This window comes from Bos indicus x Bos taurus, chromosome 3 (assembly GCF_003369695.1).
Source record: "Bos indicus x Bos taurus breed Angus x Brahman F1 hybrid chromosome 3, Bos_hybrid_MaternalHap_v2.0, whole genome shotgun sequence".
Taxonomy (NCBI): Eukaryota; Metazoa; Chordata; class Mammalia; order Artiodactyla; family Bovidae; genus Bos; species Bos indicus x Bos taurus.
Window position 1 is genome coordinate 105,947,325 of NC_040078.1, and position 19,183 is coordinate 105,966,507.

The 19,183-nt window shown below is 41.7% G+C and overlaps 1 protein-coding gene across 1 annotated transcript in view; it reads right to left on the minus strand.

Moving 5' to 3' along the window:
* Nucleotides 1–6,429: 6,429 nt before the first annotated feature.
* ZMPSTE24 (zinc metallopeptidase STE24) overlaps nt 6,430–19,183 on the minus strand; it is a 43,670-nt gene continuing 30,916 nt past the window's right edge. Inside the window, exons 8-10 of the mRNA XM_027537684.1 lie at nt 12,740–12,844; nt 10,992–11,135; nt 6,430–8,144 (exon numbers count right to left, since the gene is read on the minus strand). Coding sequence (XP_027393485.1) covers nt 7,920–8,144; nt 10,992–11,135; nt 12,740–12,844 — 474 coding nt within the window. The 3' untranslated portion in view covers nt 6,430–7,919. The remainder of the gene's footprint in view (nt 8,145–10,991; nt 11,136–12,739; nt 12,845–19,183) is intronic.

The window sequence follows — 19,183 nt, forward strand, 5'->3', positions numbered from 1 at the left end:
ACTAGAAGCAGAAGGTGAAGAAACCCAGCGCAGAGGAAGGCCCATCGTGCTGGAAACCGGGACAACGAAAACCGAACTCAGCAGAAAGCTCACGTGGCCCAGTCTCAGATTCCAGAAGACTTCCAGTTAAGGTAAGAGGTCCTCGCTCCTATGGCTGGAGGGACCTTCACAGTCTCTCGTTTCTTGTTTCCTCGAACCTCCCTCGAACAGGCGGGCCACAGGGGCACAATTGAGGGACTCTGGAGAGGCTACTCCTCAGCATGTCCCAAAGGCGCTATCTGCTGAGCCCCAGTAGCTGTTACACAAGCCGGTGGGGGTTCTTCTGTCCTTCTCTGTGCCAAAGATCAGACCAATGAAACTGTGAGCACCGGTCAGATATTTAGCAAATTTTCCGGCAGGCTATGAAGGGGATTCCTTGGCATGTTTTTCCCACTGCTTTTTCCTCCTGTCCTTCAGCTCTCTCCCGGGACTCAAGCCCGGCCAAAACTAATCAAACTCAGACTCTGATGTCTCATTGCAAAAATTCACTGAAAGACAAAGCATAAGAGGTAGATTTGTTAGGATCCAGAAAGAATCCACCCTTTAGGGTGTGAACCATTGCCGAAGGCAAGGGCTGAGGCCATGGTATTAGGCCTGGCTAGGTTTTGTGAGGGGATGGAATTCATATGCTAATGAGAGGATCATCCCAGCCATTGGGGAACCACCCACTCCTCCCTCTTATGACCTTGTGCCTTGGAGCTGTCCTGCCACCTCTGGGTGTGTCTCTTGGTTTATAGATTGGGGATTAAGGTTTACTTGAATTTGACTTGTCATCTTGGACCCAATTGATTTTAATTGGCTTACATTATACCCTTGTGCTATGTCATTCTTTCAAAGTTTGTGCTCTGCCCCCTTCCCTTCTGTTTCATGCTCTTTTTCTGAGCCCCATCCAGACCCACAAGGTTGCCTCTACAATCTTCTGGAGAGACAACCAGAAAATAGCTGGCCTTGGGAGGGAAATACTCTGTAATATCCAACCCCCTAATCCTACCCAATACTGGTCACACTGGAGATCTTGGGGATGCCCAAACTCCAGTCCGGGGGGTGGTCCCAGGAGGTCATCACGCCTTGACCTGCCTAGGGATCGGTCTTCGAAAGGCTGTCACGCCTCAATCTATTCGGGGATCCTCTAGTCCCAGGGGTCCCAGGAGGCTGTCACGCCTCAGCCTGCCTGGAGATCTGCACCCTGACCCGGGGACGCCTGGCTCTCAGGTTTCAACAGTTCTATGTAGGATAAGCTTCAGAAAGACTCACCCCTAAGGAGGTGAAAGAAAGCTCCTAAGGAAGTCCACCCATGGAAACATAAAGAAGTCTATTACTTGTGGGACTGTGCCCAGTCTCAGCAATAACTCAGGAGCCCAATGAGAACCCCATTGCCTTTCTGGAAAGGCTAAAAGAGGCACTCCAGAAGTTTACCAACCTGGACTTAGACTCTTACGAGGGATGGGTGATTTTAAAGGACAAATTCCTGTCCCAATGTGCATCAGATATCAGAATTAAGTTACAGCAGTTACAACAGCAGGACCCTGCTGCCTCTTTAGATGAGATGGTCCAGACAGCCACCAATACCTTTTATAACAGACAACAGGAGAAGGAGGCCAAGGCCCAGGAGAAGGAGAGAAAGAAAGAGACAAGGCATGCCCAGATGCTGGCCGCCCTCCAGAGAAGCCCTATGGCAAACCCCGAGTCCTTGAAGGACAAGGCACAAGACAGATGCCTGATCTGTAGACAGGCAGGGCATTGGGCCAAAGAGTGTCCAAACTGTGACAAGTCTCCTAGAACGGCTTGCCACAAATGCCATCAACTGGGACATTGGGCGGCACTCTGCCCTCGGGACCCTCAAGGTCAAGTGCCAAGAGCCTCAAGGTCAAGCGCCAAGCCTACCCTCACGATGGTTCAAGAGGACTGAAGCAGCCCACTCCAGCCAGCCGCCTGTCACAGATAACCATCACGGGGCTGGAGCCAAGGGTGCAACTGGATGTGGCAGGTAGGTCCGAGAATTTCTTGGTTGACACAGGGGCTACCTACTCTTCTTGATCTCCTACTCCGGAGCCTTCTCTTCCCAAACCTGTACCATTTTGGGTGCTACAGGAAAAGCAACTACTAAAAGATTCACCTGAGCACTTCATTGTTGCTGGGATGGACAAATATTTTCCCACCAGTTTCTGGTGGTCCCTGAGTGTCCTACCCCCTTATTGGGAAGAGATATACTCACTAAACTGGGGACCACCCTTGTGATGGGAAGTTTTTCAGCCCCTAGAGCTCTACAGCTCCTGGTTACTACTGAAGAACCCATTATACCTTCAATAGAGAGGGACCAAAAACTATGGGAAGACAAAATTAACCCCCAGGTGTGGGACCAGGGGATTCCTGGACGAGCCCACCAAGCTGAACCGGTCATCACTGTCCTCCCAGATCCTACTCGGTTTCCTAACTGGAAACAATATCCTCTCAAAAGAGAGGCTCGGGAGGGACTACAGCCTTTAATAAATAAATTTCTTGCTTGTGGGCTATTGGTCCCCACCAGTTCGCCATGTAACACCCCAATCCTCTCAGTAAAGAAAAAAGACGGAACCTGGTGAATGGTTCAAGGTCTCCAGATCATAAATGAAGCTGTAGTCCCCCTCCATCCCACAGTACCCAATCCCTATGTAATCTTGGGAGAAATCCCACCCAGTGCCAAGTGGTTTAGTCTTGGATCTCAAAAGATGCATTTTTTTGCATACCACTGGCTAAAGAATCCCAATACCTTTTTGCCTTTGAGTGGGAAGCTCCAGGAGAAAAACACCAACAGATGACTTGGACAGTATTACCTCAGGGGTTCAGAGATAGCCCCCACCTGTTTGAACAGGCCCTTAGCCAGGATCTCCTAGATCTAGACCTGGGACCTAATGGGAAAATATTACAATACGTAGATGACCTACTAATCTGCTCTCCAGATGAGAAAAGTGCCCAACAACATGCAATTCAGGTTCTAAACTTCTTGGCAGAAAGGGGATATAAAGTCTCCCATGCTAAGGCACAGATGGTCGAGACAAAGGTCACTTATCTGGGAGTTCAGATTACACATGGGTCCAGGAGGCTGTCCTCTGATCGGGTACAAGGAATCCTCCAGTTGCCCTCTCCCACGACTGGAAAACAATTGTGAGCTTTCCTGGGGCTAACTGGTTATTGTAGAATCTGGATATCCAACTATGGTCTAATTGCCCAGCCCTTATATGAAAGCTTAAAGGGATGAGATGATTCAATCCCACTGATGTGGGGAACTCCTCAAAAGGAGGCAGAGGCTACAAAAAAACAGGCAGCTGCCTTGAGGTTGCCAGACCCAGAAAAAGCATTCCAACTTTATGTCCATGAAAGAGAGGGAATAGCCTTGGAAGTGTTAACTCAAAGGTTGGGATCTGAGCCCCAGCCTGTAGCTTACTTATCCAAGAGGCTCGATCCAACTACCCAAGGTTGGCCCCCCTGCCTTCGAAATCTTGTAGCTATTACAATCATGATAGAAGATGCTTTAAAAATCTCCTTTGGGGGCAAACTATTTTTACCAGCCACCAAGTAAAACAACTCATAAATGGGAGAGGCCATTTATGGATGTCTGATCAAAGAATCCTCAGATATCAAGTAATGCTGATGGAAAATCCAGGCCTCATTATATCCCCTTGTGAGGTTCTTAACCCAGCCACCCTCCTACCTACCCCCAAGGGCTCTCTCCCGTTTCACTCTTGTCTAGAAACCTTGGACCACTGGACAAAACCCCGAGAGGGATTGTCAGATCTTCTGACCAATCCTGAGGAAATCTGGCACACTGATGGAAGCAGCTTTGTCTTGGATGGAAAAAGAAGAGCCGGGTATGCAGTAGTCTCCAATTTTGAGACCATAGAGGCTAAGCCTCTGCCACCAGGTACTTCAGCCCAATGAGCTGAGCTCATAGCCCTGACTCGAGCTTTAGAGCTGGGAAAAGGAAAAAGAATAGCCATTTACACTGACTCCAAGTATGCCTTTCTGGTGCTACATGCACATGCGGCTATTTGGAAAGAAAGGGGCCACTTGACCACCCGAGGGTCCCCAATCAAATATGGTGATCAGATTCTTCGACTCTTGGAAGCAGTCCATCTGCCTACTGAGGTTTCAGTCTCCCACTGTAAAGGACACCAAAAAGAGAGCACAGAAGTGGCACAAGGGAACCAAGCAGCTGATCAGGCAGCTAGGAGAGCAGCATTACAGAACCATGACCTAATAGGGATTGCCACCTTAGTTCCACAGACTAATTTGCCAGAAACTCCTTCATATACTGAAGGTGAGACTCTTAAAGCTAAGAGTGAGGGCTTTCCAGAAGATCATATGGGGTGGTTCCAAAAGGAGGGACTCCTTTTTCTGCCTGGAAACCTCCAATGGAAGTTGGTTAACTCCTTACATGCCACTACTCATTTAGGAGAAAAGGCCCTCCAAATATTACTAGAAAGGTCCTTCAGAGGAACAGGCCTCCAAACAACTATAAGACAGGTGGTCTCCTCTTGTCCCACTTGCCAATTAAACAACCTCCAAGGAGCTCGAAGACCCCAGCTGGCCCAGCCCGTCCAATGACGTGGGGCCTACCCAGGAGAGGACTGGCAGATGGACTTCACCCAGATGCCAGTTTCTCAAGGTTATAAATACCTATTACTTATTATAGATACATTCACAGGATGGATTGAAGGCATTCCCACCCGGACCAAGAAGGCTGAGGAGGTAGTTAAAAAACTGCTCCATGAAATCATTCCAAGATTTGGTCTGCCCAGGTCATTACAAAGTGACAATGGGACATCATTTACTTCTAAGGTCTCCCAAGGAGTCTCGAAAGAATTGGGCATTACTTATTATCTCCATTGTGCCTGGAGGCCTCAATCTTCAGGAAAAGTAGAAAGAGCCAATCAATTCTTAAAATCAGCGATAAAAGAGATAACCCAGGAGACCTCCCTGGGATGGAAGGAGGCTTTACCAATAGCTCTCCTCCACACCTGCATTGCCCCTAAGGAACAGGTTGGTCTTAGTCCTCATGAGATGCTATATGGGAGACCTTTTGTTTACGTCAATGACCTCTTCCTAGATCCAGAGGTTCAGACCCTCCAGTCTTATACCATAGCCACTGGGCAATTCCAACAGGATATACACTTGTGGGGTATGAACCAGGACCCAAAAGATTCTAAAGAGTCACCACTATATGCTCCAAGAACTCAAGTCCTAATTAAAGTCTGGAAAGATGGGTCCCCAAAGGCTCAACTCCAGCCCATATGTAAGGGCCCCTACCCTGTAATACTTTCTACCCCCACAGCAGTCAAGGTACCAGGACATGACTCCTGGATTCACTACTCACAAGTCAAGCTGTGGAAGAAAACAGAAGAGGACACTCAATACACCTGTCAACCAGCTACAACATGCAGTGCCAGTTCAACAAAGATATAAAACTACAGCTGACCACGGAAAATATCACACACCCTTGGACACTGCTATAAGGACTCCGAGGCTTGAGACTAGCAAGAGGGGGAAGCCCAATACCCCTCGCCACCCCAGTTCAGCAGGAAGTAGCCAGAAAGACCTCGACGCCCCTATTCCCAAAGAATTGGGCGTCCCATCTCTTGAGGGGGGAATGTTAGGTAGGTAGAATAGGGAAAAGGAGTCCAAAATGGCGGTGGCTAAGACAAGGAAGGTCCGAGGACCAGAGTGAAAACTTCAGGCAGAACAAACAGCACTCCTGGCTAAGCCAAATTTGCATAGGGCAGGCCCAGGTGGAGAAAAAAAACATACAAAAGGAGGAGCCAAAGCATTTTCTCACGGACTCTCTCTCCCGCATGCATGCGTTCTCTCTCTCTCTCCCTCCCTCCCTCCCCACACACTCCTCCACTCTCTTCTCTTCAAGTCTTGGATTCTCCTGCTATCTTCTAAATAAAATAGAGCTGTAATGCTGATTTTAAGAGCTGTAGCACAGTTTGTCCAAGACCTAAGAGCTGTGACGCGCCGAGGGCTTTAATGTCCGTCGCTCCAAATCTTTGTTGTGACGAGACAAAGAACCGAGGAACATACACTCGTGTGACAAAAGGAAGACTGAAGAGGCAGCTGGAGTAGACCAAACAGACCAAGACAATGAGAAGTTACGGGAATGGAGAAGGATGGTTCTGAATGACGCTTCCGAGGAGACTTCAGCAAGAACTGGTAACGCTCTGGAGTGGAGCAGGAGGAAGGCAGTTAAGAGGGCTCTGAGTGAGGTAGAGCAATGGTCCTGCCACCGCGCAGCACTATGGCTGTTCCTTCTACTCTTCACTACTAGCACTCAGCTCCTCTAGGGTAATAAGCATACATCCTAGGTAACAAATGACAGACAGATTTTGTCAAATCAAAGACAGAGTACATCAATCTGCATTGGCAATTTTTAATGTTTCACTGGTGTAGAACTGAAATTTGTATTTAAAGGCAAGAAAGGAAGGAAAGGCAGTTATCACAGCATGAATTCATATGTAAAAGATGCTGGATAAAATCATAGGACTGTTCCTTAGGAAAATAAATAATGCGATACTAAACTAGAGGCTTATTTTTATTGTTTCCATGTAGAGACATCATCCAAATATCAGCTAAGCAAAAGACTTTCTGGCCAGAGGCCAAGTGCACACAGTTGATCCCACTTTGGAATAAATGCCCAGAAAGTATATACATCACCAGTGGGTGGGACTCTGGGCACAAAGTTGGGTCTCATTCAGAAAGTGAACAGAGATTTGAGTCAAACATGCAGCTTCAGAAACTGGAAATCTTTCATAATGTTTGTCTTGAAAATAAAAATTGCCTGCATATCAAGAACTATAATTTTCTAAAATGGAATTAGGCTTGATTAAATAAAATAGTACTCATGACTTACTGGTAAAAATTAGAAAAATAAAAACAGAAACTTTTCTGTCCAAAGAGATAGAAAATTATATTTTTTCCTGTAACATCATAAGAGAATCATCAGTATTTCACCCTTATGTCTCTTAAAATGGCATTTCTTCTTTCCACAATTCTCCCACTTTTAACAGCAAAACCTGTTTGATATGGCAATTTCTGCTAAGTAAAAGGATGCACAATTTATTGAATACTTAAGAGTATGAATGAAAAAAGCTGAATGTTTGGGATAATACTATATTATCCCTAATGGGATCATACCCACCAGGTGGAAAGAAAGATAAAGACTGAAATTTTCTAAAAAACAAAAAGAAAACCCAATGATTTAAAATACTCTGTACATAATTTCTAATTTTAAAATATCAGAAATTCCTGATCAGTGTATAACGAGAGAGGGAACAGAAATTTGGTAGAATAGTAGAGAGCATATTTCTAACTACTTTCAGTTGTATAACATCAGCCTTACGAATTATCTTTCTTCCTTATTTAAAACACTGATTGGCCAGCTTAAATCATATCAGCATAAAAGTAGAAATAAGTTTCAACTTAGGTATGAGCACAGTGATTCGGGACCACTGTTTCTGCCTTAGAGAGAGAATTCAGAGGTGGTGTTCCCTTTTAAACATATGCCCCCAAATACCTTATATGCAGGTTCCATATAAACATGTAAATAAAACAAGTTCTGTATTTTCTCAAATAATTTTACAAGTTGATGGTAAACTAGATTTTAAAGATAAAACTATGCCTTTAAAAACATTAAGCCTCAAAATTTCATCCAGTGTTTTCTTTAAGAAATGGATTATTAAAATCATTTTTGAAATGAGATATTAAATGTATTTAAAGCTTGGCTTTTCTGTACTTAATCATTTTTCCTTAAAAAAAAAAAAAAAAGTTAAAAACATCAAGAGCCAGAACATGCTGCCAGGACAGAAAATAATCAGAAATGTCTTCAGTTGCAGACCCTGGGCAACTCAGTCTTGTTTTGAATTTTTCAGAGCTTGAAGTCTCTCTAGTAGTGGAGGATGAGAATAATGCCACATGGAAAACAACCAGTCAGAAACAGGGAATCCCAAGTTGTCTTTGTTTAGTTTGATTAAAGCAGAATATAAGTCTTTGGCCTTCCCAAGTTTCTTGGCAAATGCATCAGCTTGAAACTCAAATCTGCGGCTGAGGACTGTTAGGCAAAAAGAAAGAACCTGAAAAAGGAAATAAAAGCATTTTAACCACTTCCCCTCTTTGTTGTTACTAAAGCTTTCATGAGCCAATACTGCAGAGGAAGTTCAGCTCAGGACAAGAGAAACAACAAGCCAAAAGAAACCTCACTTGTGTTCTGGAGACCCTAGGGTGGGGGAATTATTAGAAATTGAGCCTTTCCCTCTTTAAGCAGATAGATCAGAAACAGACATATATCCAAAGACATGTCAATCTTAAGAGATACTGACTTCTGAGAACCTGCCATGGGCCAAGCACTGAGTCGGCATTTTACATTCTCCAGCATCCTACAAGGTGATTACTCTTACTCCTGTTTACAGATGAAGAAGGGGTGTCTCAGCAGTGAGACAACTTATTTGTGGTCACACAACAGAAGGTGACAGTGCTGACATTCTTGATGACTCCAAAGCCCATGACACCATCTTTCTCAGAGGTAAGATGTGGTGATTTATATTCAGACTCTTTTTTCCATTAAAAAAAATATTCTTGCTCACTTATCCATCTTTAGATGTTAACAACAGTCTTCACTGAGAATATTCCAAGTATACACGTATAGATATATATACATGTATATATATATATACACACACTATAGCCTCTAATGATGGCCTCAAAATAGAATTTTCTAGAGTGTTCTGAGCTATGGTAGCTTCATTAGAATAAATATTCAGTCTCTGAGGGTGACTACTAGGAAGGGGACAAGTTTCATTTGAAAATAGAAATTTCTGAGGGAAAAATTATTTATTTGCATACTGAAGTATTAATATTATAAGTTGGATGACATGATGTCTATTTCTTACCTTAAGATACATCAGGCAATAAAGCAAAAAGAAAGTTTAAAGTCTCTCAACTGTACCTCATATTGCCATCAGCAGATCCAGAGCTTCAGCATAAAGTCTGGGAGCTCCTGATATCTTCTTAGACACGTTCAAAGCTAATACCTGGCTCCTACCTGAAATTTCTTTCCAGATCTTGAATGTACTTTTTGGGTTATAATCATTAACTAATCTGTCTGTCTACGTGTCTCCTGATTTCAAGGGTCCCAGGGCAGCTGTCCCTTGAACCTCACTGTGACACAAATAAACCCTGAGCAGACACTAGCCCGCGCCCACCTGCTCCCCACGGTAGGTTTTCAAATCCTTTTGACAAGGCATGTTTCCCATTTCCCAAGAAAATATCACTTTCTTCTTATGACCTCTTAAATGTGGACATAAATGTATGTTTTTCTGTTTAAATACTTAGTCTTTTTGAAATGAATACCCTGGGCTCATTGAGGTTTTTAAAACAGTTGCTAATATCTCTAAATTAATTATATTCCAAATCACTCTAATATCCCACATTTACTTAGCTATTTTTTGATGTGAACTCAACTACTCAAAATAAAGGAGATAAAACCAAAAACTGAGAGGCCAAATTAGATGCCCAAAGCAGATTAACATTACTGGTGCCTTACTTACCAGAGGACACTTAGACACTCAGTCAGAATCCAGTAACTTTTACCTAATGAGTTTGATTATCTGATTTCCCAGTCTATAGTTGGTTGAAGAAGAAAATTAGAAACAAATAATGACCACATCAGAAAGGTACACTGACATTAGCAAGGATTATCAGCTTGACAGTCAGCGAAGAGATTATAAGAAAATTAGTTATATAAATAGCATGACTGCATAAAGAGCAGAAGATTCTGGGACATTTCATACACATAGCTCAGTGTCTTTAAGGCATTCCTGAATTGTGACTGAAGACAGAAATGACAATATCATTATGGTGGTAGTTTAGTCGCTAAGTTATGTCCCATGGACTGTAGCCTGTCAGGTTCCTCTGTTCATGGGATTCTCCAAGCAAGAATACTGGAACGGGTTGCCATTTCCTTCTCCACAGTATCATTACAAGCGGTTCTATAACCTCTTTAAGAAGTAACAATCAGCATACAGCACTTTATAAGTATTCTCAACAAAAGTTAAAAAATTAAAACATTTAGAGTTTAATGATAATAAATCTTACTTCTCTGGAAAATAAATGCACATTCTGTGGACAATGCTATACAAACATGATCTCTTCCTCCCTGTTTTTCTTTCCTGGTGCCTTATACCTCACCCCACCCCCCCTTTTAAGGAGAAAGTTAAAACCTTAACTCTACAACTTGTCCCAAAGAAAGAATTCTTCTGAATGGAGATATCTCAAGATCCCTGATCTCTTGGCTTACTCTGGAAGCTTAATCAATTAGTATGCTGCCATCACTGGATTTATTCATATACAGTCTCATTAATCCATGTCTTATCACATATATGGCGTTCCCCTACTGAGCAGTCATGGAGCAGTGGTTCTCAAACTTTGCTTACCATAAAACATCCAACTTTTCTTCAGAGGATCTGGAGTCAGATGCTAAGTCTATTATGAAGCAGGTGGTCAGGAAATGCAACCAGAGGAACACTGTCATACAATCTGTCTTATCCAGTCATACACACACTCAATTATCAGTTGTTTTGTCCCCTCACATACAGATTTTTGCCAGTACTTGACAAAATGTGGTCTAGGACATAGTGTTCCAATAGTTAATTTCCATCTACCAAGTCTCTGAGGTACATGCTACATGGAGGTTTTCACCACTAAAGTCTAATTCTCCACTTTTTTTCCCCTAACAATATAGAAGCACCTTTTATTTGGGTCTGGGTTTTTCTGCTACATTCTTATACTGGCCAATAAATCAAGGGACTAAACTTGCTTGGTAAAACTATAGTTTTGTTTGTTTCTTTTTTCACTACTCTCAAGGTTCTAGATTTGCAATAGACAAGAGCATATGTGTGATAATTTTAAAGATTATACATTACCTCATTATAAGGTGAAAAAATAAACTGGAAGATGATCAATAGTCCAATCAGAGTGGGCTGGCTGTCATTAAAACCAAATGCAACAAAAAGCTCCTTTCGACCAATTAATACAGCAAACAAGAAAAAACACAGGAAAGAATTCATCTAGAAAGAAGGATACAAAATTTCTAAGTTATTACTAACCGAATTTCATTGTGGGATCAGTAGAACAAGACATCATGCTGTGATTTTTAAGAACGATGTTAACGTGACCACAGGAAAAGTTACTTAGGTGGTTTTATAGTTTTACTTTTATTCTAAAAGTAGAGAGGGCCTGAGTTGAGGGTATATATATACTAATTCGTTATTAGTGAGCAAATATTGGTTTAGCTGGGTGATTAGGGCCTTGGAGCAAACTAGAGGACGGCTAACAAGGAGATGTGGAAAAAAGGTATGTGGGAAAACTTCCAAAACTAGCCCAGAGTATGATAATACTTAGGTCTAATGAGAATCTTCACCGAAACGATTCCACAGCAGAGGAGGCTCTGTCAATGCTCAGGTGGAGAAGATACCTGCTCTGTGGATGTCAGCCAGCTTCTCTGCCCAGCCACTCTAGGATTTGGTCAATTGCTCATGAACAGAGTGGCCATGGTGACAGGGATGGAGTCAATGCATTAATCAACAATGCAGACATTGCCCACTGGCTCCAGCTGAAGTGCCCAATCTATTAGAAGAGGCAATCAACTCCAGCCCTGATGAGGCACCTCCGGGATCAGCCCACTATCCTCACAGTAGGCTATTGGACCCCTTCTTTCATGAATGGAGCAGTGATTTTCCTTATTAAACTGAGTACTTAAATAAATGTGCATTTGGACTTAATGTCTTACTCACTGCCATGTATCCATACAACATAGCTTCCAGCCAAGGCACTCATTTTTATACCTACAGATGTAAGGCAACAGAAAAGTGCCGATAGGAGCAGGTACACAAGCCTTCCCATGCGATCCATCACCCAGAACCAGCTGACCTTTTAGAAAGCTACAAAGACCATTAAAGACGCATCTGAGACCATACATGCTCAGAACCAGTCAAAAAAACAAGAGTGCTATTTCACTCAGAGCCTGAAAACAACGGTCACTCTGTTGGTTTAGTGGTATAAATACCCAAAAGAGGAATGTTACAGAAAGTATTTTCTCCTTTATATTTACTACTTTTTGCAATTTCTTTTCAACGTTTGTACAATGACTTTTTTAAAAGAGAAAAAATGTTTTTTAAAAAGCATTTTAATGTCCAACTTATCTAGGCTCGCTCCTTTTGATCTTCACAGCTCCTACAGCTGAGCAACTGCTAACAACAATAAATATTTATGTAGTACTTACCACATTTCAGGTACTACTCCAAACTCTTTACATGTATTAACTCATTTAATTCTTTCAGTCTTATGAGGTATCATCACTCAACAAGGGAATGGAGGCAGAGCGAGGCTCAGGAGCTCGCCTGAGGTCACAAAGGCAGTAAGTCAGCAAGCTGTAACGTGAAGCCCGGCTACAGAGTCTGTCTTCACTTCTCTACTACGTGAACTCTCATGCCTGCTATGCTTATTGTTTGACTCTCCTGCCATAAAAAGACAATTGTCAGGACTTCCCTAGTTGTCCGATGGTTAAGATTCTGTGCTTCTACTGCAGGGGGCATGGATTTGATCCCTGGTTGGAGAAGCTGGCAGTGTGGCCAAGAAAAAAGGGGTAGAGAGAGAATTACTCCAGACTTACCTGGCTAATAATGATATTTTTGACTGTGTGTCCCAATTTCCAGTGCCCCAGCTCATGGCCTAGTACAGCAAGCACCTCCTCGTTTTTACATCCTTGTTTCTTATTCTGAATCAAAGAACAAATTGAAAATAAACTATCAAGAAACTTCAAAAAGTTTATCCCTTTTAACCAAGTAAGAGTCCTTTTTAGAGTCTAACTTAAGGAAACAATCAGACTTTCGTGCAAAACTGTTCATTCACTGAACAAAACATTCCTCCAGCCACTCCACATTAGATACTGGGTTAAGCTCAAACACAGAATCATGAACCAGACACACATATTCTGACTGCATGAGTCTAATTTAGGTTAGAAAAAATATAAATCTTTATCAATAGGACAAGAGTTAAATAAATCATGACAAAGTCATGTAACAGCCATATTATAATCCCACTAGAAATTCTGCTTTCAAAGATTATGTTATAACATGGGAAACTGCTCATGATAGTGTCAAACAACATTCATATTATGCATCCATTAGAAACGTTTTGAAAGAGTATGTTCTGACATGGGAACATGGTTCATTAGGTGAAGAAAGCAGGAAACAAAACTAAAAATAAATAGTATGATTCCAATCATGAAAAAAGACAAATGTGTATGTAAAAATACCCAAATAAAGAAAACAGACTGAAAGCATATCAAAATGTTAACAGTTTTTTCTGTATGGTAGAAATACAGTGATGTTTAACTACCTCAGATGATTCCTATTTTCCAAATTATCTACAAATAAGTACATGTCACTTGTGACCTTCAAAAACACCATGTATTGCCATTTTAAAAACTGAGACCTCCAAGTTAAAATGGCAGAAGGAACATTCACATCTAATTTTATTCCCTCCAAAAACCCCAGTAAAACTACAATCAAGAGTTTGTTTGTTTGTTTTAAGACATAAACAGGATAGGGAAAACAGGAGAGCTGGCAATAGTAACAAGATTTTGGAAGCAGGAAAGCAGACAGATAAATAAAAATGGACTAGGCAGGTCAAGAAAGTTGAATCATAAGCCAGCAGTGGAGAAAATATATAGAACCAGTCTGATTTACACTGCAGTGTCTTCAAAGGACCCAGGTACTTCTGAACTGGGAGGAACAGGAAGAGGTTGTGGCAAATATAAGAATTGGGTGAGAGCTGTTTGAGAAATGGTACAGATTCCTCTCCAACTCCACACTCAAGCAAAAGGCAATTGCTCGTCCCTCATCCTGGCAAAAGCCTGAAAGCTCGTTTTGGATAGGGCAAAGAAAAGGACACTTCAGCTGGAAGTTCAGCATAGTTGAAGGCCTGAGAACACCAGCAACAGACCGTGGATTTGCTTACCTAACGGTATGTATGGTACACTGACTACTGAGCACTCCCTCTCCCAAGCTAGCCCTCTCCTCATACCTGGCTTTCAAAACACTGCCCTCCAGACAAAAGCCTGGAAGAGTACTCCCTGGGAACTCTGATCCCTCTACCAGGAAAGACCAGGAGATCCTAACAGGAATTCCCCAACTGCAAGCACCCCTAGGACATACCACAGTGAAGCTCAAAGTTGATAAACCTTATGTACAGGTGCAGAGAACCCAACCAGGCTTTTAGTCCCATTCTCTTACTAAACTCAAAGAAGGTGAAAGTTGCACAGTCGTGTCTGATTCTTTGCGATCCATGGACCGCAGCCTGCCTGGCTCTCCTGTCCATGGAATTTTCCAGGCCAGAGTATTGGAGTGGGTTGCCACTTCCTTCTCCAGGGAATCTTCCCGACCCAGGGACTGAACCCAGGTCTCCTGCATTGCGGGCAGATTCTTTCCCAACTGAGCCACTAGGGAAGCCCATTCTCTTACTAAGGAGTAGACAAGCAATTGTATATATTATAAGATACACAAGGTAAGAGTCAAGATGGAAGACCAGATACAGAAAAAATGCAATATGGAAGAAACAAATCACCTAAGGAGAAAATTTAGAGAGATACTGCTTTCATGGAAAAACTGAAGATACTCTAAAAAATGGGAAATTCAGGACTTCCCTGGTGGTCCAGTGGTTAAGAATCCAACTGCCAACGCAGAGGACATAGGTTTGGTCCTAGGAAGATGCCACATATCTCAGGGCAACTAAGCCTGTGCACCACAACTACCGAGCCTGTGCTTTAAAGCTCGTGCTCTGCAATAAGAGAAGCCGCTGCAGTGAGAAGTCGGTGCACCACAACTAGAGAGCCGCCCTCGCTGGTCGCAACTAGAGAAAGCCTGTATGCAGCAACGATGACCTAGAGCAGCAAAAAAAAAAAAAAAGGGACAGAGAAAAATAATTCTTAGAAATTAAAGCTTAATAGAATGATTGGAAGATGATGTATCTCCCAGAAAATAGAAGAAAGAGATAAGCAAATGGAAAAGCAGGGAAGAAAAGGTAAGAAAGTTCAGTATAAGGAAGCCAACACTCAAATAATAGAACTCTGAAAAGAAAGAATAGAAAAAATAGAGAGGAGAAAATCATCAACAAAACAATTCCAATAAGTCTCCTAGAACCAATGAACTTCAACTTCCAAATTAAAAGGGCCAAATACATACCCAATACAATGGGTAAAAACAGACTCACAAGGTTGTACACTGGAAACTAGTGTAATATTGTATATCAACTTTACTTCAATTTTAAAAAACAAAAGGCACACACCAAGGTATGTGAAATTTCAGAACACAGAGAAAGGATTCAACAATTTTCCAGAAGAATAAAATAAGGTAACATACTGCTGCTGCTGCTAAGTTGCTTCAGTCGTGTCCGACTCTGTGCGACCCCAGAAATGGCAGCCCACCAGGCCCCCCCGTCCGTGGGATTCTCCAGGCAAGAACACTGGAGTGGGATGCCATTTCCTTCTCCAATGCATGAAAGTATTGAAAGTATCTCCAAGTGAAAGTAAAGTCGCTCCACGTGTCTGACTCTTAGTGACCCCATGGACTATAGCCCACCAGGCTCCTCCATCCATGGGATTTTCCAGGCAAGAGTACTGGAGTGGGCTGCCATTGCCTTCTCCAAAGGTAACATACTAAGGATCAGTAATTTGAATGGTTTCAGACACCTCGCCAGCAATGTTGGAATCAAGATGGTGATGGAACAGTGCCTTCAAAATCCTGAGGAAAAAGTATTTTCAATCTAGAAATCTAAATCCCAGTCAAGTGACAGGAAAAAAATGTGACAGAAAAATGAAGGCATTTTGATGCAAGAACTCAAAAACTTTACTTTACTACACAACCTTTCTCAGGAAGGTGCTGGAGGATGTTCTTTACTAAAATGAAGGAGTAAATTAAGAACAAAAAGTCATGGAATACAGAACACAGGAGACCCAGTGAAGGAGAGAAGTGAAGGGAATCTCTAATGGTAAAGGGCAACCCCAGAATGACAACTGTACACTAGATAAAAGAGGAAAACCCATTCGGATTTGAACAATGTGCAAAAGACAATCTGTTGAGGACTGCCATGATCGCACTCTTTCAGTCACCATAGCATCCTTTTAAGCTGAAGAAACGTGTAGAAGATGCACACTATTGAGAGAATACAGTAGATCAACACGGATTTCAACCTAAAGAAAAGGAAAAGGAATACAAGAATGGCCTGGTGGTCCTGTGGCTAAGACTCAGTGCTCCCAAAGCAGGCGGCCTGGGTTTGACCCCTGGTAAGGGAACTAGATCCCACATGCCACCCCACACGCCGCAACTAAGACCTGGCACAGCCAAATATAAAAGAATAACCACAGGGAGGTCTGCTATGAGAGCTGAGAGCAGGACTTCAGAGAAATACCCCAAAGAAAGAGAACAGAGCTCTCTCCCAGGGTGTAGGAGGGATGAGGGGGACTAAAACTAATAAGGTTAATGATGCAATTAACCTTGTAGGAAATTATATTGGGACATGGCAGAAGTTGTGAGAAGAATTAGCAAAAAGAAAAAGGAACACTAAGCACTTTTTTTTTTAAGCAGTTATTAAGCAAGAGGGAAAAAAAGGTAACATATTCTCAGCAGTGAAAAGGTACAATATTGTTTAACAATAATGTTTTCAATAGTGTTTTGATATTGGCTGAGAGACGGACATAGAGAACAGACTTATAGATGGGGTGGGGGGTGGGGTGCATGTTGGGGGGTGGAAGGAAAGAGTGGGATGAATGGAGAGTAGCATGGAAATAGCACACTACCATATACAGAAGACAGACAGTGGGAACGTGCTGTATGGCTCAGGGAACTCAAACTGGGGCTCCGTGACAACCTAGAGGGACAGGATGGGGCGGGAGGTGGGAGGGAGGTTCAAAGAAGGGGACATATGTACACCTACAGCTGACTTACGTTGATGTATGGCAGAAACCAACACAATATTGTAAAGCAATTATCCCTCAATTAAAACTAAATAAATTAAACACACACACACAAGAACTGTAACTGGACTATACTGGTAGAATTGGGGGAAGGTAGGAGCAGAGCACATGTTAGGCCAAGAGCTAAATCCTCGTCTACCATGACTAAAAGGCAAGACAGTGTCAGTAGATAATAGTATACATACATTGTATATATAAATGATGTGCATAAATGTCAGAAGAAGCTAACAGAGCTGAAATCCGTAGGGAGAGGAGCCTGACGGGGTGAGAGGCACAGAGAAGGGAGGAACAGGAAACTACTGTATTTCATCATATGCTTTTTTGTACTCTTAACTTTTAAACAATATGTTTGTATTACTTTAATAAAGTTAAATTTAACATTAAAATTTATTGGACTTCTACTTCCTTAATTTTATCATAGCTCCTCAAACCAACATTAAAATACATATATGTAAATACATATATATATACACACAAAAATATACATACACACATGCATATATATTTTTTTTCTTTCAACACACATGAAGAATAGGTCAGGAAAGATTAAAAAAAAAAAAAATAACAACAAATGTTGCTAACATGTACCAAACACTGACTATGTACCAGGCCCTCTGTGCTATATACTGTATTATTTATACATAATAATCATGATATGAATTAAGAATACTTATTACCACTTTACAGATGAGAAAATCTAGGTACAGAGAGGTTAGCTAATTTTCCTATGGCCACAAGCCAATAAACAGAAAACCTGGGATTTGAAGCCAAGTAGTCTGATGCCAGAGACCTGTGCTTTCAACTTTTACACAAGTATAGATAGAAAAATAAATTATTCAACATTTATCAAATAAATAATTTTTAGTTAACAAATATGTAATCATTTGTATATTGTTATAGTACTGCTTTTAAAATAAACATAAATGATAGGTGGTCATATGAATGACACAATATAATGTTTACAAAGCCAAATAAAACTCTCATTGTTTATAAACTTTCCAGGTTCAATTTAAATAGTGCCAAGACACAATGAACAATTTCTTATACACACACTCACATGTGCATACCTACATTCACTCACCAATACACACATACTCTGAAAAACATCTAAAAAATGCTTAATAAGGTAAAACAAATATCCTTTTAAACATACAGTTAAGTTTACTTTAAAGTAAGGAAAAGCCAAAGCTGAGGAGTTGAAATTAACATTCCTTGTATAAAACTATGAACGGCTATACTCTGAGTCAAAGAGTGAGCTAGAGGGAAAAAATGCTGGCAAAATAACCCAATTGTGTCAAGCTCACCTAAAGTGGAGAAAAACAAAAGTCTCTTATTGAAATTAAAATCATGGGACTTCCCTGGTAGTCCAGTGGTTAAGACTCCACACTTCCAATGCAGGGGGTGTGGATTTGATTCCTGGTTGGGGAACTAAGATTCTGCATGCCCAATGGCATGCGTGGCAAAAAAGAAAGAAAAAAAAGTCAAAAACATTATCTGCATGGACCAGAAAATGCCAAGCTGGCTTGCTAGCACTAGGGGCAACTGATAGAAGCAAATGCAAATGCTCTATTAAGGAATATACCCTAAACCCAGACCCTTCAAGATTCCTGAAGGTTAAGATTACTGAACTATTATGAATTTACAGTAAAAATTATCAAACATTTCAGAAAACAAGCCACAGTAAGTAAGAGTTAGCAGAAACAATACAGGGTTGCAGTAGTTCCTTAAGACTTCAGATAATGGAACCATCAGATACAGAATATGAAATAAACAAAGAAGGGTGGGCTTCCCAGGTGGCGCTAGTGGTAAAGAACTTGCCTGCTAATGCAGGAGATGTAAGAGATGCGGGTTCAATCCCTGGGTCGGGAAGATCCCCTGGAGAAGGGAATGACTACCCACTCCAGTATTCTTGCCTGGAGAACTCCATGGATAGAGAAGCCTGGAAGGCTATAGTCCCTGGGGTCGCAAAGAGTCAGACATGACTGAAGCGACTTAGCACAGCAAACATACAAACAAGGGAACTGAAAACATGAGAAAGGAAAAAGAGGCTACCAGAAATGACTGATTTCAAAAAGAACCAAA